The sequence below is a fragment of the Anguilla rostrata genome, chromosome 8, assembly GCF_018555375.3.
Source record: "Anguilla rostrata isolate EN2019 chromosome 8, ASM1855537v3, whole genome shotgun sequence".
In the NCBI taxonomy this organism is placed as follows: Eukaryota; Metazoa; Chordata; class Actinopteri; order Anguilliformes; family Anguillidae; genus Anguilla; species Anguilla rostrata.
Window position 1 is genome coordinate 46,795,016 of NC_057940.1, and position 27,450 is coordinate 46,822,465.

The following is a 27,450-nucleotide window of genomic DNA, read 5'->3' on the forward strand; positions in this document are numbered from 1 at the left end:
AGACTTTTGCTATAATAGTTACAGCAAGAGCTGGACACAGGAAAGTTACCGAGGCATTCGTATAATCACGTATGATCACAGAGAACACTGGCAACGCTGAATGCTAAATGCTACATCCAGGGCTTGATTCGCATGATCACATTAATTGCCAGAGCTACACAGACATTGCTATTCTACAAAAAGGGTCAAATATAAACTGATTGCACAGAACAGAACTGTATATTATAGAAGTTGGAGCAAGAGACGGACTCACGTAAATAGAACAGTGGAACGGCCTGCACTATAGAAAAGAAGGGGAAAACTACTTGCACTCTAAGGAAGAGAGGAAATGGACAATGTTAAAAAAAAAAAAAAATTATGTAAGTAAAGTCCAATATAAGAAAAAAGATAGATAAATCCATTACTTGTATAGAATATCTGGGAAGTGACTTATTGGTACATACATTTGTTTTTATCTTGTTTATGAAAATTGTCAAAAGAAAATGATTTTGTTTGTGAAGCACCGTATTTGTTGTTGTATAAATGTAATGGATGAATCATTTCCATTCTACTGATTCCCATTCTAAATAACAATGAGCTAATTAGGTTTGGCAAGTGAATAGTGAAAAGAATGAAAAAGAGACTGAAGCTAGATTTACTTTTTGTTGTGGCCAAGCTCACACCACCATTCGTTCTTGTGGCATATTGTTTTTTTTTTTTTTTTTTCAAATAGAAACCACAGAACCGGTTCCTTAACCTCTTAGCGCACAGCCCCTAGTGGTGGGCACGCCCGCGTGCCTAAATTACTAAACTCAAACATTCGGTGCTACTGCAACCAAAGTGTGAGATGAAAACAGAAACGCGTTGTTTCCGTTTCATTAGTAGACGATACATGACAACTATGCCGAAAACGGAGTTTCGCAGCCCCACCATTGTCGCTCCCGTCGTTCATTTAACACACACCCCCTCCCTGCAGTCTCATCTAAAAAACACCCCCCACCCTTGACATAATGGACAATATTGTCTATCTTGGCATTCATAAAAATATTCTTTCACCACTAAAAAATCGTATTCCGTCATAGCAACAAGATAAACCCGACAATAGCCCTAAGATATGCCTATACAGCAGTGAAAACGCTGCTCACTGAATAACGAAATAAACGAGAAAAGGTTTTTAAAAATGATACCATGTCATTCTACAGTCAATATCTGGGACTAAATATTGAATAAATATAAAACCTTACTGTTGGTTTTACGTGTAGTGATGTCCCTTTTGAGACTGCGTGGTCATATATTGTCTTGGACAATCCGTTTGGGAAATATAGGCGCATCTGTGACGCCTGGGTATCTTCCAAAATAGCTGTGCGTAACACCACACCTGTTTACGGCGTCGTCGCCCTTTTTAGTACAGTCTGACTAGATTTACAATTCATTTATTCGGTAGGCGAGAGTATAAGCTTTCTAACGATGTATAACATGTCTAATTCTGCTTTCGGAATAGCGTTTTATAGGTCAGCGTAACAGAAAATATTCTTAGCATAGCATTCACTTACGCAATCACACTCTGTTAGCAGACAAATACGATGCACCTAACGAAACATGTTCAAGGATATTTCGTAATTTCTTGGAAAATACTATTATTATTGAGGACTTCTGAACATAGCTAAGCCATATGTTTGCTGATAGACCTAGCTGACATCGTTTTCTGGAGCAAAACAGAAGCGAATAGAACAATATAATTGATACTGTCTCTCTGTCTCTATCTACTGAACATAGAGGAGATTTCACCATTGCTATGTAAGTATTATCGTTCAAAATATTTCGGTTATATACGTTCTTTTTGAAATTGAGTATTTTTAAATAGGTTAGTGGTGTTATATAATGTAAATATTTCACACTGTAATGTAAGCGTTAGACGGAAGTGTAATAGTTTTTGTGAAGCATGCAACAGTGATGACGTCAGAGCTGGAACATTGCCAAAACGTGGTGGATGGGTGAAAATTGTTTTCATGTTGTCTCATCCCATACAATAAAACATACGAGAGTACAGAGTATAGAAATACACACGAGTTAATTATTACACATTTAGGTACTGTACCGCATTGTGTGACAATGTTTTTGCATTATTTTTTTAATCTGATAGCAATGTTTCATCTTAAACCCTCATAAGGGGCTCATTTATATGCTTTATAATGGACAAAAAACATTTTATTCAATTTTGGAGAGATTTTGGATATGTTTCTGGACACCTAGCTATTTTAGACCACTGTACTGACTGAAAGCTTGTAATTCCCATTTGAAAATTATGCAACAGTGATTTTCTTGAGTCAAAACAGTTGATTTGTAGTGAAATACATGGATATGTTATGATTTACAGCAATGCATAATTTAGACATTTTGGATAGATTTGGAGATGCTGGGTACACTGCTTAGTGTTTGCTTCATACATCTATAGTAGTTCTACATATCCACCCTTAGATTTTATGAACTTGTGGTCAAGAAGTTTTTGACCTAGCACATGTATAGTTTAACCTCCTGCATATATTCAATCTCGCAGTATTTCATTGCGAACTTAAAAAGTGCAAATTTATTTTGGATTTTTTGTCAAAACAATTGCATTTGTGGCACTTTATTTCTTCCAAAATTATGAATATAAACTAATCTGTGTTAGTATTGTAAATTTTACAAATGTCTTGCTTCATTTAAGCCATTTTTCAAGTCTCTGTGGTGTTCACGTCTGGAGTTATAAAGCTTTAAATAGGGTACCCCCTAAATGGGCAAGGATTGGCAAAATTTGGCTTGTGCCTTAAGAGGTTAAGTTGTGAGAATAACCTATACTTGGGGTAAAGAAAAAAATAGAATTTATTTTTTATTCAAGTTTCTTCATTTTACCTTTTTCATTTTAAATAAATAGAATACTGTTGAGACCCCAGAATTGTGCTGTACCGGTCTATATATATTCAAGGGGAGACCCTTACATATGAATAACTTCATGAAAAAGTCATTCACTTTACATTAGATTACATTTATTTGGCAGACGCTTTTATCCAAAGCGATGTACAAAAGTGCATTTCATGGTCATGGACAACTACAAAACACAGGTTCAATAAGATACAATACTTATTTTGTACAGTTATTTCTAGCCAAGAACACAGTTTAGTTCACACAGTGAACACTATTCTGACATAAACTCTACCAAGCCAACTAGGCAGAAGGACACGCTACAATATTAGGACAAATACAAATGACCAAAAAGTACTGGAATGGGGGTACATGTGACGAGTGTCATGAAAGGGGGGGATTTAAAGTGAAATTATATACAGATTAGTGGTAGTTAGTCCAGGTATAGTCTGAAGAGATGAGTCTTCAGACCACAGCGGAAGATGGGTAGTGAAGGAGAGGTTCAAAGAGGGACAGGGAGTTTGTTCCACCACTGGGGAGCTAGGGTGGAGAAGCTCTGTGATCCTTTTACTTGGGTGGGAGGGGGTACAAGGCACCGTGCTGCTACAGAGCAGAGTGGTCGAGCAGGCGTATAGAATCGAATCATATCCTGCAAGTATAAGGGTCATCCTGTTGGCTGCAGTGTAGGTGAGGGTCAGGACTTTGAACTGGATCCTGGCAGCGACCGGTAGCCAGTGGAGTGACCGCAGCAGAGGAGTGGCGTGGGAGAATTTGGGAAGGTTGTAGATGAGTCGGGTAGCGGCATTTTGAATCATCTGTAGTGGCTGTATGGAACAAGCTGGCAGGCTTGCAAGGAGAGTGTGGTGGAAATTACCTTAATTTCCCCCAGTCTGTGAGAAGAGTCCAACGCACTTACACACAATATTCAATTCAGATACCTTTGTTTGGCCGTACAGGAGAATCCACACAGTGCCACAACATGTCTGTATGAAAGCTTTCAGAACAGGTGAAAAGCCATTCATTTTATACAAGTAGGTGAAAGGCGGGTTCTGGAATTTCCCCAAAACCTGTCTGTCTCAAACTGTTTTGCAGCTTGTCTCTGATTGGTTAAAAACATTGGATTTCTGAGATACAGACTTGTTTAGACGTTCTGACTTCTTCAAGGCTATCATGTCACAGTGACTAAAAACAATGGAGAAATACAGAGACAGTTTTCTGGGGAAAATAGGAACACGCACGGGAGGGGCTATGCATTTCCAATAATTCTCAGTTATACAGAAAAGAAAAAGCGAGTAAACTGTAAACAGTAATTTCTCACTTTTCCCTTACAAGAGTTGCAGTAATCAAGGCGGGAGGTCACCCTAGCCTGGACAAGCAGCTGGGTAGAGTGCGTAGTCAGGTATGGTCAAATCCTTCTGATGTTGTACAGAAGGAATCTGCAGGACCGTGATGTTGCCTTGATGTGCTCCTTGAGGTCCAGCTGGTTGTCCAGGACCACCCCCAGGCTCTTTGCAGAGTGAGAGGTAGTCACTGTGGTGCCATGATTGAGAGCTCACGTAGTAGGTCTTGTATGGGAAGAACAGCAGCTCAGTTTTGTTGAGGTTGAGCTTCAGCTGGTGGCTGGCCATCCAGGCAGAAATGTCAGCCAGGCAGGAAGATATCTTATCAACCTGTGAGGCAGAGGTGGGGAAAGAAAAGAAGAGTTGTGTGTCGTCTGCATAGCAATGATAGGAGAAGCCGTGTGAATTAATAACTAAACCAAGAGATTTGGTGTATATGGAGAACAGCAGAGGACCCAGTGCAGATCCCTGCAGTACTCCTGTAACAAGGGGATGATAAGCAGAGGTAAATCCCAACCAGGCGTCCTGATAGGACCTATCTGCAAGATGGGAAGCAAACCAAGACAGGGCGGTCCCAGCAATGCCCATCTCAGCTAAGGTGGAGAGGAGTATTTTGTGGTCGACCGTGTCGAATGCTGCAGGCAGGTCAAGGAGGATCAGAACAGAGGAGAGTCGTGAGGCTCTTGCAGTGGCAAGTGCTTTCGTCACAGCCAGGAGGGCAGTCTCGGTTGAGTGCCCGGATCGGAAGCCAGACTGGTAAGGGTCTAGCAGGTCGTTCTGATGGAGAAAAGAGATTAGTTGTTTAAGCACTGCTCGCTCAAGGGTTTTGGACAGAAAAGGTAGAAGTGACACGGGTCGATAATTCATTACATCAAAGGGGTCTGAGGTGGGTTTTTTGAGGAGTGGGGTAACGCGAGCCATCTTAAAATCAGAGGGAACATGACCAGAAGCAAGGAAGGAATTAACAATGGAGGACAGATAGGGAAGGATCTCACTGGAAATGGATTGGAGGACTGTAGATGGGATGGGGTCAAGTGGACCGGTGGTTGCGCAATGAGAACTGATGAGTTGCAGTCCTCCAGCATCTCAGAGGAGGTCAGTGTGGCTGTGGGTTTGTCCTGGGTGGTTGGGGGGCTCACTGGATGAGCTAATATACTTTACAAGTAACTAATATTACTTATTCAACACATGATTCTGTGTTTACATCCCAGTTTGAACTAAAGTCCAGAATAGCTATCTTCTGAAAGAGGAAGCTCACAAAATTGCTGCAATGTTCTCACATGTTAAGGGGTGCACGCTGTGTAAAAGATCATTATAACACTGCCTAATTATTTATTTTATGACAACATCAGCTAAAGTCAGTGACTCACAGTGGTTGGTAATCCTATCAATATGCCAGCTAACGTCAATGTTAGCTAGCTAGTTGTCAACAAATGAACTATGATATCTGATAGTAGAGAGGACAATCAAAAAATTTATTTCCGGAAATTAACATAAGTATTGTGATTAAAATGCCAGTTTAGCCTTAAATTAACGTATTGTGAACAGCGATTTTACATATATGGAATATTAATGTGAGATACTGGCTGTTTTTGTGGCCTTTTAGCTCGCACTTTCCCAAAATTCCATCAATGATAAGATCCGGACTCCGACGGCGCCGAAAACCGATAGATTTCACTGAACATTCGACTGTTTACATTTATGGGGTTCTGAACCAGTGACATCATAATAATAACTCTTACTGGTTGATTTTACAAGGTCATTTATGGAAGTTGGTTCTCTCAGAATTTTGACTGATAATTAGTGTTTTCACTGGACACTTGATACATCCCGCTTTATAACTTCAGAGTCCCAATAAGTCATTTGTGAATGGTTTAAATGGATTTTGAAAGTAGACACTTCATGCTATAATCATGGTAACGGAAATGAGTGTGCTGTCAAGTTTAGGTAGCAAATAACAAGGCTGAATCCTTCTGACGCAATTTACGTACGTTACAACTATACGTTCAGATTGCCTAGTTTCACTCACCTGTGGCCAAGCGGAATCGATAACGTTTCAGAAAATATAGGTTTCCCATATTTTGGTTTTCAAAGAAGAGGACACTGGGGGCAGGATGGCGTCATGGGGCAGATGGACACCCGCAGTGAGTGTAAGGTTGGGGCTGGGGGGGGGGCAGATTTGAATAGTTGACAAATGTGTCCACGACCATTACCATTACCATAACCATAACAAGTGTTATTGAACAGCTAGTTCTTTAACAAGACAAATAACAAATGCCTTCATAGCCATTATGGCCAAATAATCTTACTCCTTTCCATTCAACTTTTGGCCCTCAACAATAAAATAAAAACAAACAGATAAAAACAATAGTTTCGCTTTTAACACCTTTTACAGAACACGGTTTCTTTTCACGGCCATAGATTAAAATAAAATAAAAAAATCAGTTGCCATAAAAAATCCACTATTTCACTAACACTTTTTAGTCGTCCTGATGTGCTCTGGTATACTTTCCTGAAGATCTTTCCCACACCACCATTCTTCCAATCAAAATACTGAATAAGCAGAGGGAATATTTTCACAGCACCGTGATTGCCCCATCAGTAGAAACACCACAGTAAGGTATGTCTTCTAGTGCTTTCAGAGCTATGTCGACAGGATGCGGTGCTATCACGGCGTTAACAATTGCTTCTGTCTTCATACGAGCGCTTGAAAAGTTTTGCGCGGTCTCAGAATCAGGGAAAGCCTTTTTTTAACAAGGCAGACCATTGATCTGTAGCTATTGTGATGCTTTCTGGTGTGGAATGCAAATACTCCCTCCGCATCTTCTGTTTTACCTGGTCTCACAAAAATATTGAGGGTGTGACAGAAAATTTTGGTGCCACTGACTATAATCGAATGTATTTCACATTTACCATTCGATTGAACAAGTACCATTCAAAGTACATTTTTATGGGATAGTGCTGTTTCAAGTTCGTTCGAACTTGAAAATTTCAAGTTCGTTTTAGCTATCAATATCTCTTTAACGTTAGCCCCTCCTCAATATTTAGAACATGTGCATTTGTCCCCCTGAATTTTGTGTTTTCCTTTAACATAAATAGACGTCTCCGCCATAAATTGATACAGAAAAGGCACAAATTGGTGCATAAAAAATTCACCAGAATGCAGGAAATGAAGAGTTTGACGCTCAAAATTTCCGGGGGGTGGACCCCCAGACGCCCCGCTTAATGTGTGCCCCCCAATAATCAAACGAAACCTACACCACTGCCCCCACAGGGCATGAGGGGTCACTCAAAGGTATTATAAATTATTTGAATCACATGCTATGGCCTTCGCAATCACCAGATCTCAACTCAATTGAACACCTATGTGTACTGGCGTGATACAGTGCTCTTCACCACCATCATCAAAACACCAAGTGAGGTGGTGGTGTTCCATCCCTCCAGTAGAGTTCCAGAGACTTGCTGAATCTATGCTGAGGTGAATTGAAACAGTGCTGGCCCAACACTTTAAGACACTTTATGTTGGTTTTTCCTTTAATTTGTGACCCGTCTGTATATAATGTGTGCTTTTAGAACTGAATAAAGACTCACCACAGCCTTCAAGTCATTCAGTGCTGCTTCAGATTGCAATCACAACAAAAGAGAAATAAAGCAACCTTGTCTATTTGATCTTTAGGGGAGCAAGAAAATTTTTGCATATGATTTCACTAATCGCAGAGCAGATGGAGGGTTATACTGTTTTGACTTAAAGTGCAAATTAAGAATGGAGGGGTAGGGTGAAAAAATTTTTATTGTGAGGTATTTTATTTACAATCTTGTAATAACAGGACATCTTCCTCACAGCCCATTCCTGCAAACAGCCAGACAGCCCACCCAGCGTCAATGTGCTAGGGATGGATCTACCATCTTTTGGGTACACCCTGATCTACAGCTGCCAGCCAGGATTCTTCCTGTCTGGAGGGTCTGAGCACCGAGTCTGCAAATCAGATGGTACCTGGACTGGGAAGATGCCTGTGTGTCAAGGTAAAGCATGCTCACAACCATCCAACTCTGCTGCCACAGCCATGCACAACCTAGTTTCTGGTCCGCATTCTGTGTGGGCTCTCATGTCCTCCATAGGGTTTGGCCATTCTTTAAAATTTTCTTTTATTTACTTTCCAGTAAAAACAGCCATTTAGTGAACATTATTTATTTTTCAGTGTCAGAAAAGAATGCAGTAAGCATTCAGTTAACACAAAAATGCACAAATCTTTCAGTGTTTAGTGTGTCCACACATTGCTTTATTACAGCTTCCATTTGACTTGCTTTGAGTTTTTCAAAGAAACCTGTAGGGATATTTCTTCATGCCTCCTGCAAATACTGTACCTCCAAAGTTACATGATATTGAAGTCTGAAGCTCCAATAAAACGTGTGCTAAGCTTCCACTCATGCGCTATGCGAAGACGCAAGGTGGAAGTCAGTATGTGATAGAATAGCTAAGCCATAGTTTTAGCTAAAAAGAAGCTGTAAGCTACGTTCGAAAGCTATGTAAATGAGCTTGAAGAGTATGAATACTGTAATGTATCTGGGGTTTCCAAGCAGGGGCAAGAGTCATGATGGGTAGATCGTAGATAGACTAGTAGTTGCAGCAGTCTTTTAGGTTATTTACTTGGCACTGGAGTGTTTAATTGCAATATTTTTTTCACTGTTTGTACGTTGAAGGAAAACCTTTAGAAAAAAACATTTAGGTCGCATTGCTTTGGAATACAGCATGTTTAATTTGTGTGAGGTAAGATACTGAGCCAATATTATTTCTTGCAACTTTTTGTAATTTTTATATCAGTACTTTTAATGGCAGGCCTAGATTGCATCTGCTTTGTTACAGCTGGTGTCTAATTGGGGCTATAAGAAATAAAAAATGTTTTTTTTGAATTTCAGAAATTTCTACTCAGATTTACTTATGCACAAATTCAAAGTTTGTATAAAAACTGTTGGATGGAATACACACTCTACTGACTTGTTCTGGCAATGACAATATATTGCAGGGATTTCAGTGAGGGACAGACCAGGAGTATCTTGAGTCATTGTGCGCATTTATTAAACCAGGAAAGCACTAGAAGCAGCAACAAGCATGAGAAGTAACGTCTGAAAAGTCAGATGCTTTACAGGGTGCATATTGCTTTATCGTGTGGAATTCTAACAAACTACTGTAGTCACATTTTGCCTGACCCAGGTGTCATTAGCAATGTATGTTTTGTTTAAAGGGGTTATACTATATTTAGGACCATAAGGATTTGTGGGGCTTTTATAGACGTTCAAAATAGAATTTGTGTGTATGGGTTAATGCACATGTATTTAAGGGCATTCTGATGTTAGACCGCAAAAATATCAAGAGGCAAGAATGGAAATTTATGCATATGACCTGCTAGAGCTGATATATCGTGGCTGGTGATCATTGCGACAAAGGTAATTGCTGTTTTTTAATGTCTGCGAAAAGCGGGTGTTAAGCTAAATCCAGAAAAAGATGAGCATGTCTATTCATAAGACGAGACATCATCAGCGTGTTAGAGTAAGGGAGGGCCATAAATGTTACAGATTTCAGATTTTTCTAATCCATACTGGTTTCATTTGACACATTTGCCTCTGCGGCAAAGGTTCTGCCAGCCAGAGGGAAATGTTTGCAGGGTTCTGACAGTAGGGGGCGGCAGAGTGTAATTTTTCCTCAAAAGGACTGCTTCCACCATTCTGCATTGTACTTGACGTCACACCACATTCCATTTCGGGGTGATTCGCTATCTTAAAATGAGAGTTTAGCTCTGTGTTTTTAAGAGAACGTAACATTTTGGAAAAATACAGCACTAATAACAACTAATATTGGGCTGGTATCAGCATATCAGTAATTCAAATATTTTTATAGATCCGCGAACTCTCTTGAGGTATTACAACAGTTTACTACATAAAACTCATAAGACCCTAATAGGAATGTCAAACCCGTTTTGGCAAATTTTCACAAAACGTATTTTGACTGTTTATTTTTCTCAATGTCATAAATGCTACTCAAATAACAACATATAAATACTTAACTTGTCAGAAAATAATGGCTGTTTCCTTCAATATGATTTATTATCCGCTTCCCTCTTCCTATGTAATCACTGTAGTTGCAGAGGGAGGTGACACTTTCTGCTGGCAATGTATTCATGGTCGTTACACGCACAAACATTAAAACAAAATTGGCATCTGGGCTCACTATAACAGGTCACTTGACTTTGTTTATGAGCATTTGTGCCTGCACCTAAGGTTGCAGCGAAGTCAAGTGGGTCATTATAAAAAATCATTGAAGGTATTATTACACTTCTGTTATAATAAAAAATTGCTGTGAAATGTTTTACATGTTATTCAGTTATTATGTATTCGTGATATCATATATTTAGGTGTCCTAAAATGTTAAGCTGCCAGCATCCTGAGGAATTCTACAATAAGCAAAATGTCACTAAAAAAAGGGAAAAAACGGTGCTCGCTTTCTTATTCAAAATATCCCCAGAAGGGATTTTTTTTATTAGTGAATAAAGTGCCCTCAGATTTCCACAGTCTACATTTTTTCTGCATTAATATTTTTCTATATTTGACCCCTGGGGTGCTGTAGCCACTGGACACTTCTCCCTTGAGAAAATGGAAATCCGAACGTAACACTATAAACTGTAAAATCGAGAGGTTCAGTTTATCCATCCATCCATTCTCTAAACCCCTTGGTCCAGGTCAGGGATGCGGTGGCAACCAAAGGGGCAAGTAGAACAGCCCAGATGTCTCTCTCCCAAGCGACTTCCGCTAACTCATCCCGGTGGATCCCGAGGTGCGATCCCAGGCCAGCCATTGTATATAATCCCTCCTAGGTTTACCCCTGGGTCTCCTCCCCGGTGGCCGAGCCTGGTGCACCTCCAGAGGAAGGTGCCCAGGAGGCATCCTTATCAGATGCTGGAACCACCTCAACTGACTTCAAAGCGGAGGAGCAGCGGTTCTACTTTGAGGTCCTCCTGGGTAGCTGAGCTCCTCACCCTATATGAAGGAGAGTAAGCCCTGCCACCCTACAGAGAAACCCCATTTTGGCCGCTTGTATTCACAGTCTCACTCTTTTGGTCACTACCCATAGCTCATGACCATAGGTGAGAGTAGGGACGAAGATTGACTGGTAAATCGAGAGCTTTGCCTTTCGGCTCATTTCCTTCTTCACCATCCAATACAGTACCGGCATTACTGCGGCCGCTGCATCTAGACAGTCATCGATCTCCAAATACCTTTTTCCCTCACTCATGAATTCCCCAAGATATTTGAACTTCTCCATCTGGGGCAGTTGCTCCTCCCTCACTTGAAGAGGGCAAACCATCTTTTTCCAGGAGAAGACCATAGCCACAGACTTGGAGGTGCTGATCCTCATCCCGACCGCATCACACTCTGCTGCAAACTGCTCTAGTGTTCATCGAAGGTCACAGTATGATGAGGCCAAGAGAATGATGTCATCTGCACACAGTAAACAAACATAGGCTACTACCACAGGGCTTTGTTTATGGGCGGTGGCTTGACCGAAACAAAGTGACAATAGCCAACGAAATCAAACATGCTAATTAAACTGCACCCCCATCACGCCTCCAAAACCTGGCTGTAAGAATCACTAAAACAAGCCGACTTTGCTGACAAATTATAAGTATTTAGTGACCCTAAAAATGTTGTTTATTCTATTGAGTGACTTCTTCAACACTTTAACTTTCGTAATATGAAAAAAAGGAAAACAGTAAAAAAAAATTTGAAAAACCTTTTTTGCCTCCTAGTGCGATTTCAAGATTTGCTACTTGCGGACCTTTTCTCCAGCACCCGTCACATATGATGATGTAATCTGGCAGGAAAAAGAAGGAAAACATACAAAAGCCGTAACTTTGCAGGATGACACACCTGCCATCCCAATCCCTTGGGAAGCCTTAACTAATCAATGCAATGATGATTCCATCTGGGAGAAATGCCAAGAATGGGCCTTGTTTCATACTATGTTTGTTTCCATTACCTGTTTGATTGTTAAGCCGTAGATTTATAGCGCTTTGAGATGTGTGATGTGATATGATTGCATAATTAACTTTGTATCACTGCTGGTAACAATTGTCTTGTTCTGTTTCGGTCCACACTGGAAATGAAGTGAAGACGACCTTTGATTGGTGTATTTTATTTTGGCTACATCTCACAAGTTATTGTTTTTCTCTTGTACTGCATGTATGAATGTACACCAATATGATCCTGGTTGAACATTTTATAGCCTATTTTGTAGGCTACATTATTGCTGCTAATTTGTGTTGTTGCACAATTGGATTTGGTACAGTACTACCGTATATAGCCTAATCACATAATCCAATTCATTTTTGAGACAAATCCAATGTTTCAGTAGTTTCTTAAAAGTCACTTTATTCCTTTCTAGAAGTTGCAGATTTGGTAATGTGTTCTAGCTTGCCATTGCTCAAAACCATTTGTGTTCCCTGCATTGATGGTGTGCTGCATTTGGGTAGAAGGAAAGAAACTACTTTGACAAATGCCTTGTGGAGCAATTGTGCGTCTAAGCTGAAGGACGGTATCTTCCGAATTATTTCTGGATATGTTGTTAGAGATGTTCTTTAAGAGCAAGGTAATCAGTACATTACATTACACTTATTTGGCAGACGCTTTTATCCCAAGCGACGTACAAAAAGTGCATTTCATGGTCATGGACAACTACAAAACACAGGTTCAATAAGATACAATACTTATTTTGTACAGCTATTTCTAGCCAAGAACACAGTTTAGTTCACACAGTGAACACTATTCTGACATAACCTCTGCAAAGCCAACTAGGCAGAAGAACAAGCTACAGTATTAGGACAAATACAAATTACCAAAAAGTGCTGGGATGGGGGGACACGTAACAAGTGTCATGAAAGGGGAGGTAGATTTAGAGAATTAGTAATTTAACTGTTTTAACATAACAATTATTTTGCATTATTTGTGACTATATTTGTCATTTGTCAAGTGCAAATTGTGACATGTCCTCTTTTACATTGGTAGCATCCAAGAGCATTACCAAACATGAGTCAATTTTCTGTTGGGTCATTTTAACTTTGCAATGATTGAAATTCTGGAACATGCATTTTTCTGAAATCCTTTCTGAACTGTAAAATATGTACTGTCTAAGCATACTGCTATACAAGCATACTATATAGTGCATGTTTTTAGTGGGCCATTGCAATGCATAATATGCAAATAAATGAATTAATAATAAGAAGAAGAAAAAGTAATAAGTATCCTCTATACTATACTGTGGAAGTGTCCTGATGTTCCACCCTTGTGTTGCCCTGCTTGTGCGTTGAAGGAAAATGTCAGCGGAGTTGCGCTTCTTTTTTAAAATGAAGCTGTGCAGCATATTTATGGAACGAAATGGCTGTTCATCCTGAAAAGTATGTTCCTGAATATGTTTAGCAAACACCAGAAATAAGTATTTCAAGGAAATTTTGAACTTAGTACGTTTCTCATCCAGTGTGCTCAACTTGTGTAGTCTAAGGTAGGCAAGTGCGCTGATTCAGATGTGGCCCTACATCTCAAATCATGATGAATCTGCATGATTTGCTCAGTCGTTTTAAATGAAGGATTCTGTTCTGTTCTAGGCTTTGCTGCTTAATTCATGAAATGGCATTTCATTTCTGTGACCTGGTCAAAACTTTAAAATCTTTGAATTTTACACTGATGTGGCACTCTCTATTGCAGTGGTCTCCAACCCTGGTCCTGGAGAGCTACAGGGTCTGCTGTTTTTCATGGTGACTGCACTTCATGAATCAATCAGAACAGTTGATTACACCGTTAACTCAACTCACCTGGTGTCTTCTCAATTGGGTGCTGACCCCTTTCAGGGTCCATACAAGACAATGATTTACAGTTAAATAGCCTGATGACATTAAACCTTAGTTAACTGCGTTCAGTCTCATTCATTTCTTGTTCTTGCTGCTTTACAGCTGCTACAATTGCCCATTCCTTCAGGATCGGTGTGGCAGCTCCTAAAGTTCTCATGGCCACACTAAAAAAATCATTGTGGTAGTCATATCTTGCTTTTGAATGCTACACTAGGTGCAATGCCAAGGGTTTCAATCAAGCTCCTGGTTCCATGTTAAACCACATCCTCTCTGGCAAGCTGTAGGCTCCACCCCTCTCCTTCAGGATACCACAGCAGCTCCTAAGATTTCAGCAGCCACACTCAAAGCCATGGTCATCCGCCACTTTTGAACACTATGTTAGGCTCAATGCTAGGGGCATCATCCAAAAATAAGATATTCATTTTCTTGTGTTCTGTTAACATTTATTACTTGCAAAAAAATAAATAATTTTAATTCTGCTGGGCACTATGTTCTAGTATGTTCTTTTTTGATCCCAGTATCATCAGGTGCTATGTATTAGTAAGTGCAATATCGAATTGGCCTTCCTGATCTTCAGGGAACAACAGGTGCCCTGTTGTACACATAGCTTTTAAGTTGTGCAAGGCATACGGTCAGCATGACCTGGCCTCACAAAATGTTAATATGGAGAAATGTCTGATCCAAATGTCTAATGTTCCATCTTTGTACTGAAGGGATATCGGTATGGATTCCCTGATTATTCAGGAAACAACAGGTGCTCTGCTGTACACATAGTTTACCATCACTATAACTATGTTGGCATGGCAAACGGCTGATCCAGGATCTCAGCTTGCGTGCTGGAGGGATACCGGTGCTCTCCTCATGTTCCGTCTTTGAGCTGGAGGGAAATTGGTATGGTCTTCCTGATTTCAGGAAGCAGCAGGTGCCCTGCCGTACACATAGTGTACTATCACATAATGTTAGCATGGCCAGCGTCTGATCCAGGATCACAGTTTGTGTTCCATTTCTGCTGGAGGGATATCGGTATGGTCTTCCTGATCATTCAGGAAATGGCAAGTGCTCTGCTGTTTTAGTCTTTGTTTATTGTTCAGATCTGCCTCTAGATACTGGGGGGTTTTCTGGTATTCCTCCTGTTTAGTAGGGGAGATGCATAGTACTCCCTGTTAGATAGGGTAGTGCACGCTGGTGCACTAATACTTGAGGCAGATCTATTCAACGCAAAACCAAAAAAAGTATTTCCATATTCGTGTAAATATTTTTTATATGTGAGTTTTCCTGACTGAACTACTTTTGGGACTTGGTGAGGACGACTAATGGTTAGTTGTGCCCTAATATGTAAAACCATAGAATTGAAATTGTGTTTCCCCCCCCCCCCCCATCAATGTATATTCACATAAATGAGGATTTGGCCTGAAAATAAATATGCCCAATGTATTTTTGTATTTATTTTAGCAGGCTCCAAATTATCTGAGAAAATCCCTAAGCCTGTACCTGGAACACCCAGTCCAAATCTAAATGGTAAGTTGTATGATTACTGTTATGAAGAACTTTGTTTTCATGCTATTTATGTAAAGTGCCCTCAATAATGTTGGAGGCAGACATTTTTTCTTGATTTGGCTCTGAACCCCACAGTTTTAGATTTGTAATCTGACAGTTAAATTTAGAAAAAAAGGTACTTTTTTCTGTGACTTTTTCAGTTCCCGATGATGTCTTTGCTCCAAATTACATCTGGAAAGGCTCATATAAATACAAGGGACGGAAGCAACCTATGACTTTGATGATTACAAGCTTTAACACAACCACGGGTAGAGTTAATGTAACATTATCCAACAGCAATGTGGAGCTGCTGCTTTCAGGTAAGCAAAGTTTCTTTCAAATAAACCATTGTTCACATTAATTCGTGTTTTATCATACAGCATGTAATGTCTCCACTTAGTTTTGCAGCTACATCCATAGTTACAGGTGATTTGTACTTGTAAGGTGGTTCTAATGATGTTCTGACAGAAATGGCTTACAGTATTTCAGAGGAAGAAAACAACATGCATGCATTTATTGATGAATTTATTGAATGTAACAGTTAATATGAAGATAACACTTATGAATGACACCTTTTTAAGATAGGTGGTCAATTTGTTGTAATCTGTACTAGCTAGCTAACAGGCAACCTAAGTATGCTTTTTCATTAGCTAACTAGGTATTTATTGGGTTCAATTACTACCAGTGATCTATAAGCTGACTTAACATCCAGTTAAGGTCAGTTTTGGTGTGAACCATCATTCTACTAGTCCCTAACTAAATTGTGAAGTATAATAGTTGATACTTCAATAAATGGCGAGCCAATCAATTTGACTCATTTGGGCATGTACGTTAAAATCACTGTAATTAATTCCAGACATGGTCTTCGGCTGTGAAACACATTCTGCATCAAAGGCCACATGGTTTGAACTAGCCAAAAAGTTAGCTTTAAAAATATGGCCAATATAAAAATAGGATATTTAGCATTGTCCGCCATTCCCTCAGAAAAATACTAAAACTTAAAAATATTTTTCTCATGAAGCTTCAGTCTGATCTAGATGCCATTTGGAACAAGGACACTATGTTCAACTGCTAATTAAATTGAGAAGGAAAGGTTTCTATGTTCAAAGATGGCAAAATGACAGCCAATCATACAGTATTTAGGTATATGAAAATTAGCATACAATACTAAATCACTGCTTTAATTTATTAAGCTAAGCTTCATAAATGTAAAATCCCAGCTGAAGGTTAAAGTACACAGCAATCTGACTAGCTAATGCAATCATCATGTATTTTATACTAGCTTTAAAGACTAATTTAAAGCATTCACACTTTTAAAATGCAAACAAAAAAGCATGGATAAAACAACACAACAGGGAAATAATTATTTTTAAATAACATTTCTATAATAAATGAAAAATGTCTGAGCAATAAATAACAGATCTGTGGTTGGTTTCCCAAAAGCCTCTTAATGCTAAGAACCTCTTTAAATGCCTCTTACAATCACTCTTAAAATAACATGGGTTTCCCAAACACAAAATAACATGGGTTTCCCAAACACATACATAACAAAAGTGTCTCTTTAGATCACAAGTCACAAGCCATCTAGATTGCTTGTTCCTGGCAAAAAAACCCTTTAACCCCATCACGCAAGCCCCATAGTGGCCGCCATTCCAGCATGGTGAGATTGCTCAACCCAGGCAGATGGAGAACAAAGGAAGATCTCCTTATGAGGAAAAATGACACTGCTATCAGACCTACTATCAGACCCCCGCAAGTATTTCCCACTGGCCAGCAGAACCCCTACCGTAGAGGTATTTGCGTCAAATAAACCCCTAAACCACTGTAATTACAATTTTGGGAGAAATATAAGATGACCTAGAACCTCACACACAATGTTCCCGTTCCATCCCAACAATAGTCATGCTCCTGGCAACATTACTCTCCTGGGCAAAAAAAAATGGGCCAAGCCCAAAATGGAAAAAAATTAAGCTGTTAATGGTCTTAACAACAAATCATTGGTCAGAAAATTTGCAAAAATGAAACAAATGCACTCCTGAGACCTCCTATGCCACCATTTGCTTGTTTACTTTTTTCTGTGAACTGTTTGGGGAAAACACAGAAACAGGGAAATTCACTTATACAGTAGACAAATTAACAATGTTAAATAAGAGAGTCATGTTTTGTATTTGGTTGCATGTCATTTACATGCCATGACTTCCTGATGTCTGTGACCTATCAACATCAACAGAGTCTGGATATCTTATTTTCAGGTTGTCCTACAAGCGATACAAAAACTCTTTGCATTTGAATGGATCTCTATGGGAATTGGGGGGTGGGACTAGATTCAGCTGTAAATTATGCTGATACAGTATGGAACACATTTGTTGGCTAAATGGTTTTAAGTCATCAAGGGTCCAAGGTATCAAATGAGCCTCAAAACACCATGCTGCTGCCAGATATGCAGTAGATACTACAAGCATTGTTTCTCCTGATTAATTTTCCAGTGGAACTCAATGGAAAAAATATTAAGGAGAAATGGCCCTTTTTTTCCCCCCAGGAGTGTACACTCTCGTGCATCTAGACTAATTCAATCGACAACTACTGCCACACCTGGAATATCACAGTACATATTTTGACCAGAGCTGTCTGTCGTGCTTAATACGCTCTTACGTCACACCAGAATTATACATCAATATCCCCACATCCAGTGAAGATGTTCAGGAGTTTTTTTTAACTGCACCTTTTAAGCTCTTCTTCATACACAAAATGAAATTAGTAGGCAGTCCTATTCACTGATTGTGTAAGTAGCTGTTGTCTTAGTGAATAAGATGTTAATTTTATTAACTACATGAAGCAGACAGCAGACGCACCAACATATACTCATCCGGGCATAAATTGCACTGCAGGTTTTATGTAGTACATGTGGCTCTAAGTGTTCACAACAAAAAAGTGACTTTGTGAAAAAAACCACACAAACCAGAATATTCTGCCTTGTCAGAAATGTTTTCTCTGGAGCTAAAGTGCATGATACACTTGGAATTCATCAAACTTTATTCCAAAGACCTAAAGTTGAGAGACAATACATTTACTCTCATCTTCATGACCGTTATAATAGGCTTGTACCCTTAATTGTCATTTGCAGCTATATTAAGGGGTTGTAAGAATGGTAAATGGACTGCATTTATATGGCTCTTTTATCCAAAGCGCTTTACAATTGATGCCTCTCATTCGCCAGAGCAGTTAGGGGGTTAGGGGTTAGGTGTCTTGCTCAAGGACACTTCGACATGCCCAGGGCGGGGTTTGAACCGGCAACCCTCCGACTGCCAGACAATCGGTCTTACCTCCTGAGCTATGTCGCTTTGCTGTGTTGTTTTTTCCTTTTTTAGCTGTGACCGCAGCTCTATAGCTCTGTCTATCGGTCGGTTGGTTGGTTGGTCGGTTGGTCCACAGAAAGTGTCCCACCCCATAGCAGTTTTTGCCCCAAGAGGCTGAAATTTGGCATGGACGTTGGTCATGACCGAAGGTAGAGCTGAGTAACTTTCAAGGCCGATTGACCAAGAGGGGCCATGGCGATGGGTGTGGCCTATCACAAAAAGGCGCATAACTCCCGAATGGATTTACAGATTTGCACAAGATTTTGTGGAAAGGTTGGTCATGGGCCAGAGAAGAGGTCACATGTTTTTGTGAGGGTGTGTGCGTGGATGCACACACACATGGATGCATGCGCGTGTGTGGTCGCAGCTATTGCGGATTCGCACTTATTACTTTATCACTTGAATCTTTGGCAAACAAACAAAGCAACCCCTAGGACTTGATATTTAGCTTTTATTATAATTATTTATGTGCATAAGTGTCCTTAAGCCACAAGGAGTCACTTGATGATTTTCTAATATTTGTCTGAACATGTCAGGTATTAATGTGTTGCTTTTCCCCTAAAACTCAGGAGTTTATAAAAGCCAAGAAGCACGGTTGATGCTGTTTACATACCATGTGAAAGCATCTACACATACCACGTTGAGCAAGATCAAAGAGGAAACATGGTCAATGGACGGCTTTGTAAGTCTGTTATAATTTGTTGGTACTAGGTAACACAGGAAGATGAAGTTGTTGTTTCTTGTTAATGATGCATTGGGTTTCACTCAAAGCACTTTGTAAGAAATGCCACAAAGGATGTATTTTCAGAGCTATGTACATTAATGCTATTGAGGTCTATGGGCATGCTTAAACCATAGCGAATACACCCAATAAAAAAAAACATTTTAAAAATAATTACAAAAAAAGCCAAGTTGGGCTGAATGACCTGTTCTCGTCATCACTTTTCTTATGTTCTTTGTGTACTTATTTCCAGTTACTCTTACTAGAACCTTTCACTCCTAAAGAAAAGAGATGAAATGTTCTTAAATGAAAAGATATAACCTTTACTAAATGTGCTAAATGTTCTGTTTGATATTCTTTATTCAGGTGTCAGCAGAACCTGATGGTGCAACCTATGTATTTCAAGGGTTCATACAGGGTAAAGACTATGGCCAGTTTGGACTGCAGAGACTAGGTAAGCACAATTTTACATAATGATCATTTTTTGTCACATGATTTGGTCTTTTGGTATTTATCCCGAAGTGTTGTAAAAGTTAATCAGTCCCTTTGAAGTTTTCATGCAATTTAGACTGAAGGTGAACCAGTCATTCTTGTTTTTTTAGTGCAAAATGCATGAATGCTTATGCTATGAAATGTGATTCAGAATTTCCGACTGAGTCACATGATTTTTCAGTTTTTTACAGATTATGAAAGTGCAGATTATAAGCTTTCAATTGTGTCATACATTGAAATCTTGTTGAAGAAGATATGCTTATGTGAATGTTGGTACTCCTAAAATCAAGTAGCAGAGAAAATCCCCTTGAAAGATCTTGAACTTTTCACACTTCTCACAGGGAGATAATGGGTGGGAACAATAGCTAGTTAACTCCACCCCAACCACTAGAGTACCTGTCAGTCCTTGCCCATTTAGGGGTTACCCTATTTAAAGCTTTATAACTCCAGATGTGAACACCACAGAGACTAGAAAAATGTCTCAAATGAAGCAATACATTTGTACCATTTATAATACTAGCTTACTTTATATTCATAATTTTGTAAGAAATAAAGTGCCACAAATGCCATGGTCAAGGCAAAAAATCTAAAATGAATTTGCTCCTTTTTTAGTTCTCAATGAAATACTGGGAGATTGCGGGTTAAAGTATACATGTCCTGGATCAAAAACTTCTTGACCACAAGTTCATAAAGTCGAAGGGTGGATATGTAGAACTACTAAAGATCTATGAAGCAAAAACTAAGCAGTGTACCCAGCATCTCCAAATCTACCCGAAATGTCTAAATTATGCATTGCTGTAAATCACAACATAATCATGTATTTGATGAGGGAAATGCTTGTGGAATTCTGACAGTAGGGGGCAGCAGTATACTTTTTCCTCATAAGGACCGTTTTCATCATTCTGTGTTATAGTTTGATGTCAGGTTGCGTTGCACTTCAGGGTGATTCCCTATCTTTAGGTGAATCCTTAGCTGTGTCATTTGGAGGTACCATTCATTTGGGCTAGTATCAGCATAGCCGGCATTCAAATATATTTATGGATCTGGTAACTCTCTTGTCATATTATAACAGTTTGCAATGTAAAACCCCTGTAAGACCTTAAGAGAGTTCATACCTGTTTTGGCAATTTTTCAGAAAACAAATTTTGACATTTTTATTTTTCATGTTATAAATTATACTGTTTGAGTGCTCTCGTTTTCCACCTGGTTGTGCGAACAAGTAGTTCCTGTGTTGCTTGTTAAATTTTCGACCCATGCGACTAAACTAAAACCTGCTAATATAATATATAATGGTACAATTGCACACACATTTGTCTGATTCTATATGAAAACACAATGGTACAATGCTGATTGTTTACGTTCCTAGTTTTACAATGAGCCACCCTAAAGACTTTGTGGTTTAATAACAGATTTAGTGATAAATGCATTGACAAAATTTTGGACCACAAAGTGTTTATGGTAGCTGTAATAATTTATTGGCATGCATTACAAATATTTTACAATTAGAAAATTAAGTGATTTGTTCATTTTGTTCTTTACATGTTTATTGATATTTGTGTGCTTTTCCCTCACAGGTTTGAACATGTCAGAAAGTAATAACTCCTCAAATCCACACCATGGTACAAACAGTAGCTCTGTTGCTATAGCAATCCTTGTGCCTTTTTTTGCCCTGATATTTTCAGGCTTTGGATTTTATCTCTATAAACAGCGGTACGTACACTTTTTCCATATCATGATAAACCTGATGTTTGTTAACTCATATATATATGTATATATAAATATTAGTGCTTGGGACAAAGGCATATTTTTTTCTTGAATTGGCTCTGTGCTCTGCAATTTTAGATTTGTAATCAAACAGTTCACGTGTGGTTAAAGTGGTTGCAAATGCATACATAAATCTATAAATGCATACACAAATCTGTAAATGCGCACACAGATCTGTGAATATGTACATAAATCTGTAAATGCATACACAGATCTGTAAATGCATACATAGATTTGTAAATGTCTATATCATCATTTACAACTCAGGCGGGCCTCTCAATTGTCTTTTTATACGTGATTTTTGCAAAATTTCTGCCGTGACAGAGATCTGCAAATGCATGTGGCGATTTGCAAATGTGTGTGGAGATTTCTAGGTTAACTACGACTCCCATGGTGCACTTCGACATGAAACATCCGATCGACGCATTTAAAATTCTGTAACGTGAGCCGGTAACTGCGGGAAAGAGAGTTTACGGTGTTGCGAAAACTGAAAACAGAGTGGTCAACTGCACGCGAGGTTGAGTAATTAATTTATTCTACTTAAGGGTAACGGATACTCATAATTTGGCAATCAAGTCTAAAAATATGGGTATGTAACATAAAGCTGAACCTATAGTTTCACCTGGGTTATGATGGCTGCTGTCAATGAGACACAATCCATGGGTAAGTAACGTTTGTTGTTTTTAAAAAAAAAATTAACACAAGGTAACAAATTGATAATAGTAGAAAAAAGGTGAAGTTAACACGCATAATATTATATCATTACTTAAGTGGCCGAAACAACTGAAGGAGCTTCTCAAAATTCCGCCATTCAAATACCATTAATTCAAGAGAATGCACAGGGCTATTTGCAACTAGCTGTTAGCTTGCTTCCCTCGGTCTTTTAAGAGGAGAAGGCACGATGTGCCAATCATGACCATACCATAGGCTATATGAACGTGACATCCTTTGTCAATCTAGTGCAATTTTTAAGTGGCATAACATCACTCATAACACACATTTTACGTTACCTATGCTGTCACTGGTACAGGGGTCATATCAAAGAATGTTTCCTTGGGGGGCGCTGTTGAGCAATGGAGGAGTAAGGCGCGTTTCCCAATAGCTCCGACAAATTAACATTTTAAATATACAAAAACACAGCTATATCCACCCCCCAAAGTACTTTTGAAATGCAATTAACATTAAGAACAAAATTCAGAGAGAAAATTCAACATGGTGAAGCCTAGAAACAAGAAATATGAACAAAACGAACAAGGCCCAGACCAAGCACCGTGCCTGACGAGACGAATGAGGAAGAGATCCGCCCAACAGAGCAGTGCTAGCTGCCATCACAGCACTATGGAACGACATGGCCCAAATCAAGAGTGACATATGTGCTACCATTGACAGTCGTATCAAGAGTGTGTATACAGATTTAAGAGAATGGTAAATGGAATGCATGTATATAGCGCTTTTATCCAAAGTGCTTTACAATTGATGCCTCGCATTCACCAGAGCAATTAGGTGTCTTGCTCAGGGACACTTCGACATGCCCAGGGCGGGGGATCGAACCGGCAACCCTCCGATTGCCAGACAAGTGCTCTAACCTCCTGAGCTATGTCGCCCCCATAGAGAAGAAATAGCTACGGCTAAAAAAGAGCTGTAAACATCCATTTCAACTCAAGACAACATCGACATCACATAGCAACTCTATCAAAGAGATAGAAAAATCAGCCACTTTTCACTCGGATAGTGTCAGCACACTACAGCGCCAGGTGACTCATCTCAATTCAGAAATGGAGAAACTCGCTCAAAAATGTGAAGATTTGGAAGGCCGCTGAAGAAGGCACAACATCAGAATCATTGGAATACCCAAGGGGAAAGAAGGGCCCAAACCAACTGCAGGAGGTACTCTCCCTAGAGGAGAAACCACTTATCCATAGAGCCCATAGAACCCTCCGACAACGGCCTGAACCTCATGAATCATTCCGGTCGTTTCTACTAAGACTACACTACTACCACAATCTGGAAGACATCTTCCGCAAAGCAGCAGCGATAAGAAACCTCCAGTACCAAGACAAAAAGATACAAATCTTCCCCGACTATCCACCAACCATCGCAAAACGGAGAGCACTCTTCAATAGAACCAGGGAAATATTACAAGGCCATCCAGCATCAAATATGGCCTACTTTACCCAGCGAGACTCCTGGTGACAGACTTCATATACATATCCCCAAAAAGCCCAGGACTATGCAGAACACCTCGTCGGAACACATTCAGACACAGCCACACAAGTCGAACTTAAATTGAACAGAGAGAGGCAATACTTTGACAAGTGGAACTCGAAAAATTAGAGACTAATGTTAGCAGATAGATAACTAGCTAAATTAACCCAATTAGAATGTAAACAATAGCTACAAGACGACGGCACATATGTTAAGATCGCTCCTTAATTCTCACTACCTACAATCAGAAAACCGTATGTCTTCTCACTCACCATAATACTCAACGTTACTTTATAGTGATTCAGAAATTAATACTAAATTTTAGCCACCCCAGAAGTAACATTTACTTAGAAGATGGTAGTAATGTTGGCTAACATAAACTAATATAGCTATGAATCATCCCAATGTTATTTACCATGAACGTTAAAGATGAAACGTTGTTGATCATTACAAAATGGAAATGAGCTTTGATTTATGTTAATATAGGTAATGTACTATATTGTTCAAATTGTATATTGTTCAAATGGGCCAGAACTTTGCCTCTTTTAATTGGATTATTAATTGAGGAATTAATAATCCAATTAAAAGAGGCAAAGTTCTGGCCCATTTGAAATCATTAAACTCAGATATAATGTTTCTACAAGAAACACACTTGAAAAATGACTCCCATAACAGGCTTAGAACAAGATGGATAAAGGATATGTATCACTCAACTTTTTCCACAAAAACAAGAGGTACAGCAATTCTAATAAGAAAGGAATTCCTTTCCCCACAAAACAATAATAGCTGATAAGTAGGGACGATACCTAGTTGTAATAGGAGAAATACATAATACTTCTTTGACCCTAGTAAACTTATGTGCCCCAAATATAGCTAACCCTTCCATTTTCTTTTTAAGTCTTTGCATTAATAGCAGGTATATCTCAAAGAAACTTGATAATAGGAAGAGATTTTAACACTACTCTAGATTCATATTTCGACAGATCCTCTACCAAAAGAATCCCAAGAAATAACTCGTGAATTTCTAAGTACTTTCCTTAAAAATAAAAATATTTCAGACATATGGCCGACTATGAATCCTTCCCGCAGAGATTATTCATTCTACTCCTCAGTACATAATTCATATAGTAGAACTGATTATTTCTTAGTTGATGCAAAATTGATACCCTTCACAACAAATGTTAAATATCATAACATTGGGATTTCAGACCACAGCCCTCTCACTATATTTAGAAGATATTACTACACCACGTAGGACCTGGAGATTAAACCCTCAATTATCAGCTGAAAATGAGTTCTGTGAATATTTGAAAGCCCAAATTAACCTATATTTTGAAACAAATGATATCCCAGAGACCACCCCTTCCACTTTCACTTCCACAACATTTTCCATTTAAGATATCCACAGAAAGATTCACTTATCTAGGGATTGAGGTGACGAAACATCACTCCTCTCTTTTTCAGGCCAACTTCCACCCCCTACTAGATAAATTACAAAGTAAAATTAAATTCTGGAAAACTCTCCCTAGGTGAGTGAACTACATTAAGATGATAATCTTACCTCAAATATTATACCTAATTCAAAATATCCCCATTTTTCTGTCATCTTTAAGAGCTTAAACTCAATAATAATGCCTTTCTTATGGAATTACAAAACTCATAGCATAAGTAGAAAACATCTCTGCAAATCCAAATCTAGAGGAGGACTAGCTCTTCCAAATTTCATACTATATTACTGGGCTGTTTTTCCGAGTTTCAATATACCTTAACGTTTTACGAAGGTTCCTAAGGTATACCTTTCAAAGGGAAACCGCTTTTTTACGAGTGTTTCCCAGACTATACCTTAACAGTTGCTTTAAGGGACACCTCAAAGGTACATTGTAAAGTTGGAGCTGGCCTTCACTGTGGTGCTGAAAAGTTTATCAATCGATACCAAGCGAATAGATTGTCTCACTTGTAAAGGCTTATGAATGACGTTTTAATATAACAAGTGTTGTCATAATCATTTTACATCAATCTAATATTGCAGAAGAGGAAACTATGCCTACTAGAGATCATCTGCTAATCTCTTTAAGAGTCAATTAAGACGAGACCTTGTGATAGTTTCAATAAATACGTACATATAAGCTACAAAGGATAAAATAAAAAGCATCAATCGGGACATATAAGCCATAGTCTGGGACTTCGTGGAAGACCAGGAAAAAGGATATAGGCTACATATGGGTGAATTATTTTGTTCTTCTTGAAACAAAGGTCTAATGTTAATTTGTTTTTGTCACACAATATATAGGCAACTGTAGCAGCATATCCACTGATTCCCGCGAACTTTTCTCTGCAATGCAAAAATGATCGTAGATGAAAGGCAATTTGCGTGTCTGTGGAAATTGATCATGATTAATTCTATCCCGGGTATGCCTTATGAATAGGTCTACCTGTTAAAGTGATTTGTTCATCCACCTTAATTTGCTGTTGGATAATCTTAAGTTTAACCAAGAATATCATTATTGGGTTGTTTACCAAAAATCGTAATACAACATGGTAAGAAAAATGTTCCATAATGTTGATATTTACCCAGTGCTATTTTGTTTTATATAGGAGGTGTGAGCTAAAGGAAGGGGATGTAGATCATTTGGCTATGTTTGTTCATTATGAGCCACCGTACCTGTATGTGTGTTTATGGCTAGGCCAATCAACGGGCTCTAGTTCGGTCATGCAAGTAGACTCACTCAACGTTGGCTTTGCACACACAGGTTTTGTATTCTTAATAAACCGGCGGTTTGTTCCAAGTCAGTGTGATCATTGACTCACACACAAATAAACTAATGTCTACAGGGTATGCAGTCAGAAAAGCCATATCCTCAGTTAGCTCCACTACGTATAAATTTTTTTTTTAAACTTTTTTTTAACTTTTTTTTTCTTTTCACAAATTGGATTAGTATCATGGATAGGCCCTATACTTAATTACCATCATGATGGGGATAGACAGGTAAAACGACAACATTCTCATGACGTGCTATGCACAGAAACGTTAATTGGATAATTACTTTTTGTAAAGTTAATATTAAACTGTCATTTTCACATGCCAATGTGCTACTAGGTGCGCACTGTATTACAACTGTTGATTTGAAAAGCAAAATGTTGGCATAATAAGGCAAAACTGTGAGAGGATTAGCGGAGCACAGCACTAAGGGACAGCTTATGAGTGCCTCAGACCACCCTTTTAACCCTCTGGGGTCTAAGGGTAAAATGAGGCACACTGG

At 38.9% G+C, this 27,450-nt stretch overlaps 1 protein-coding gene across 6 annotated transcripts in view; it reads left to right on the top strand.

Annotated features, from left to right (window-relative positions):
• The window catches only part of csmd3b (CUB and Sushi multiple domains 3b), a 919,486-nt gene that overhangs the window by 884,908 nt on the left and 7,128 nt on the right, over nucleotides 1-27,450 (top strand). For 5 of the 6 annotated variants that reach the window (XM_064348440.1, XM_064348442.1, XM_064348443.1 and 2 more), the window contains 6 exons: nucleotides 8,064-8,243; nucleotides 15,569-15,634; nucleotides 15,814-15,972; nucleotides 19,578-19,690; nucleotides 20,096-20,183; nucleotides 21,796-21,931. In XM_064348440.1, the coding sequence (XP_064204510.1) occupies nucleotides 8,064-8,243; nucleotides 15,569-15,634; nucleotides 15,814-15,972; nucleotides 19,578-19,690; nucleotides 20,096-20,183; nucleotides 21,796-21,931 (742 nt within the window). The remainder of the gene's footprint in view (nucleotides 1-8,063; nucleotides 8,244-15,568; nucleotides 15,635-15,813; nucleotides 15,973-19,577; nucleotides 19,691-20,095; nucleotides 20,184-21,795; nucleotides 21,932-27,450) is intronic. The other variant, XM_064348441.1, reaches the window with a different exon arrangement.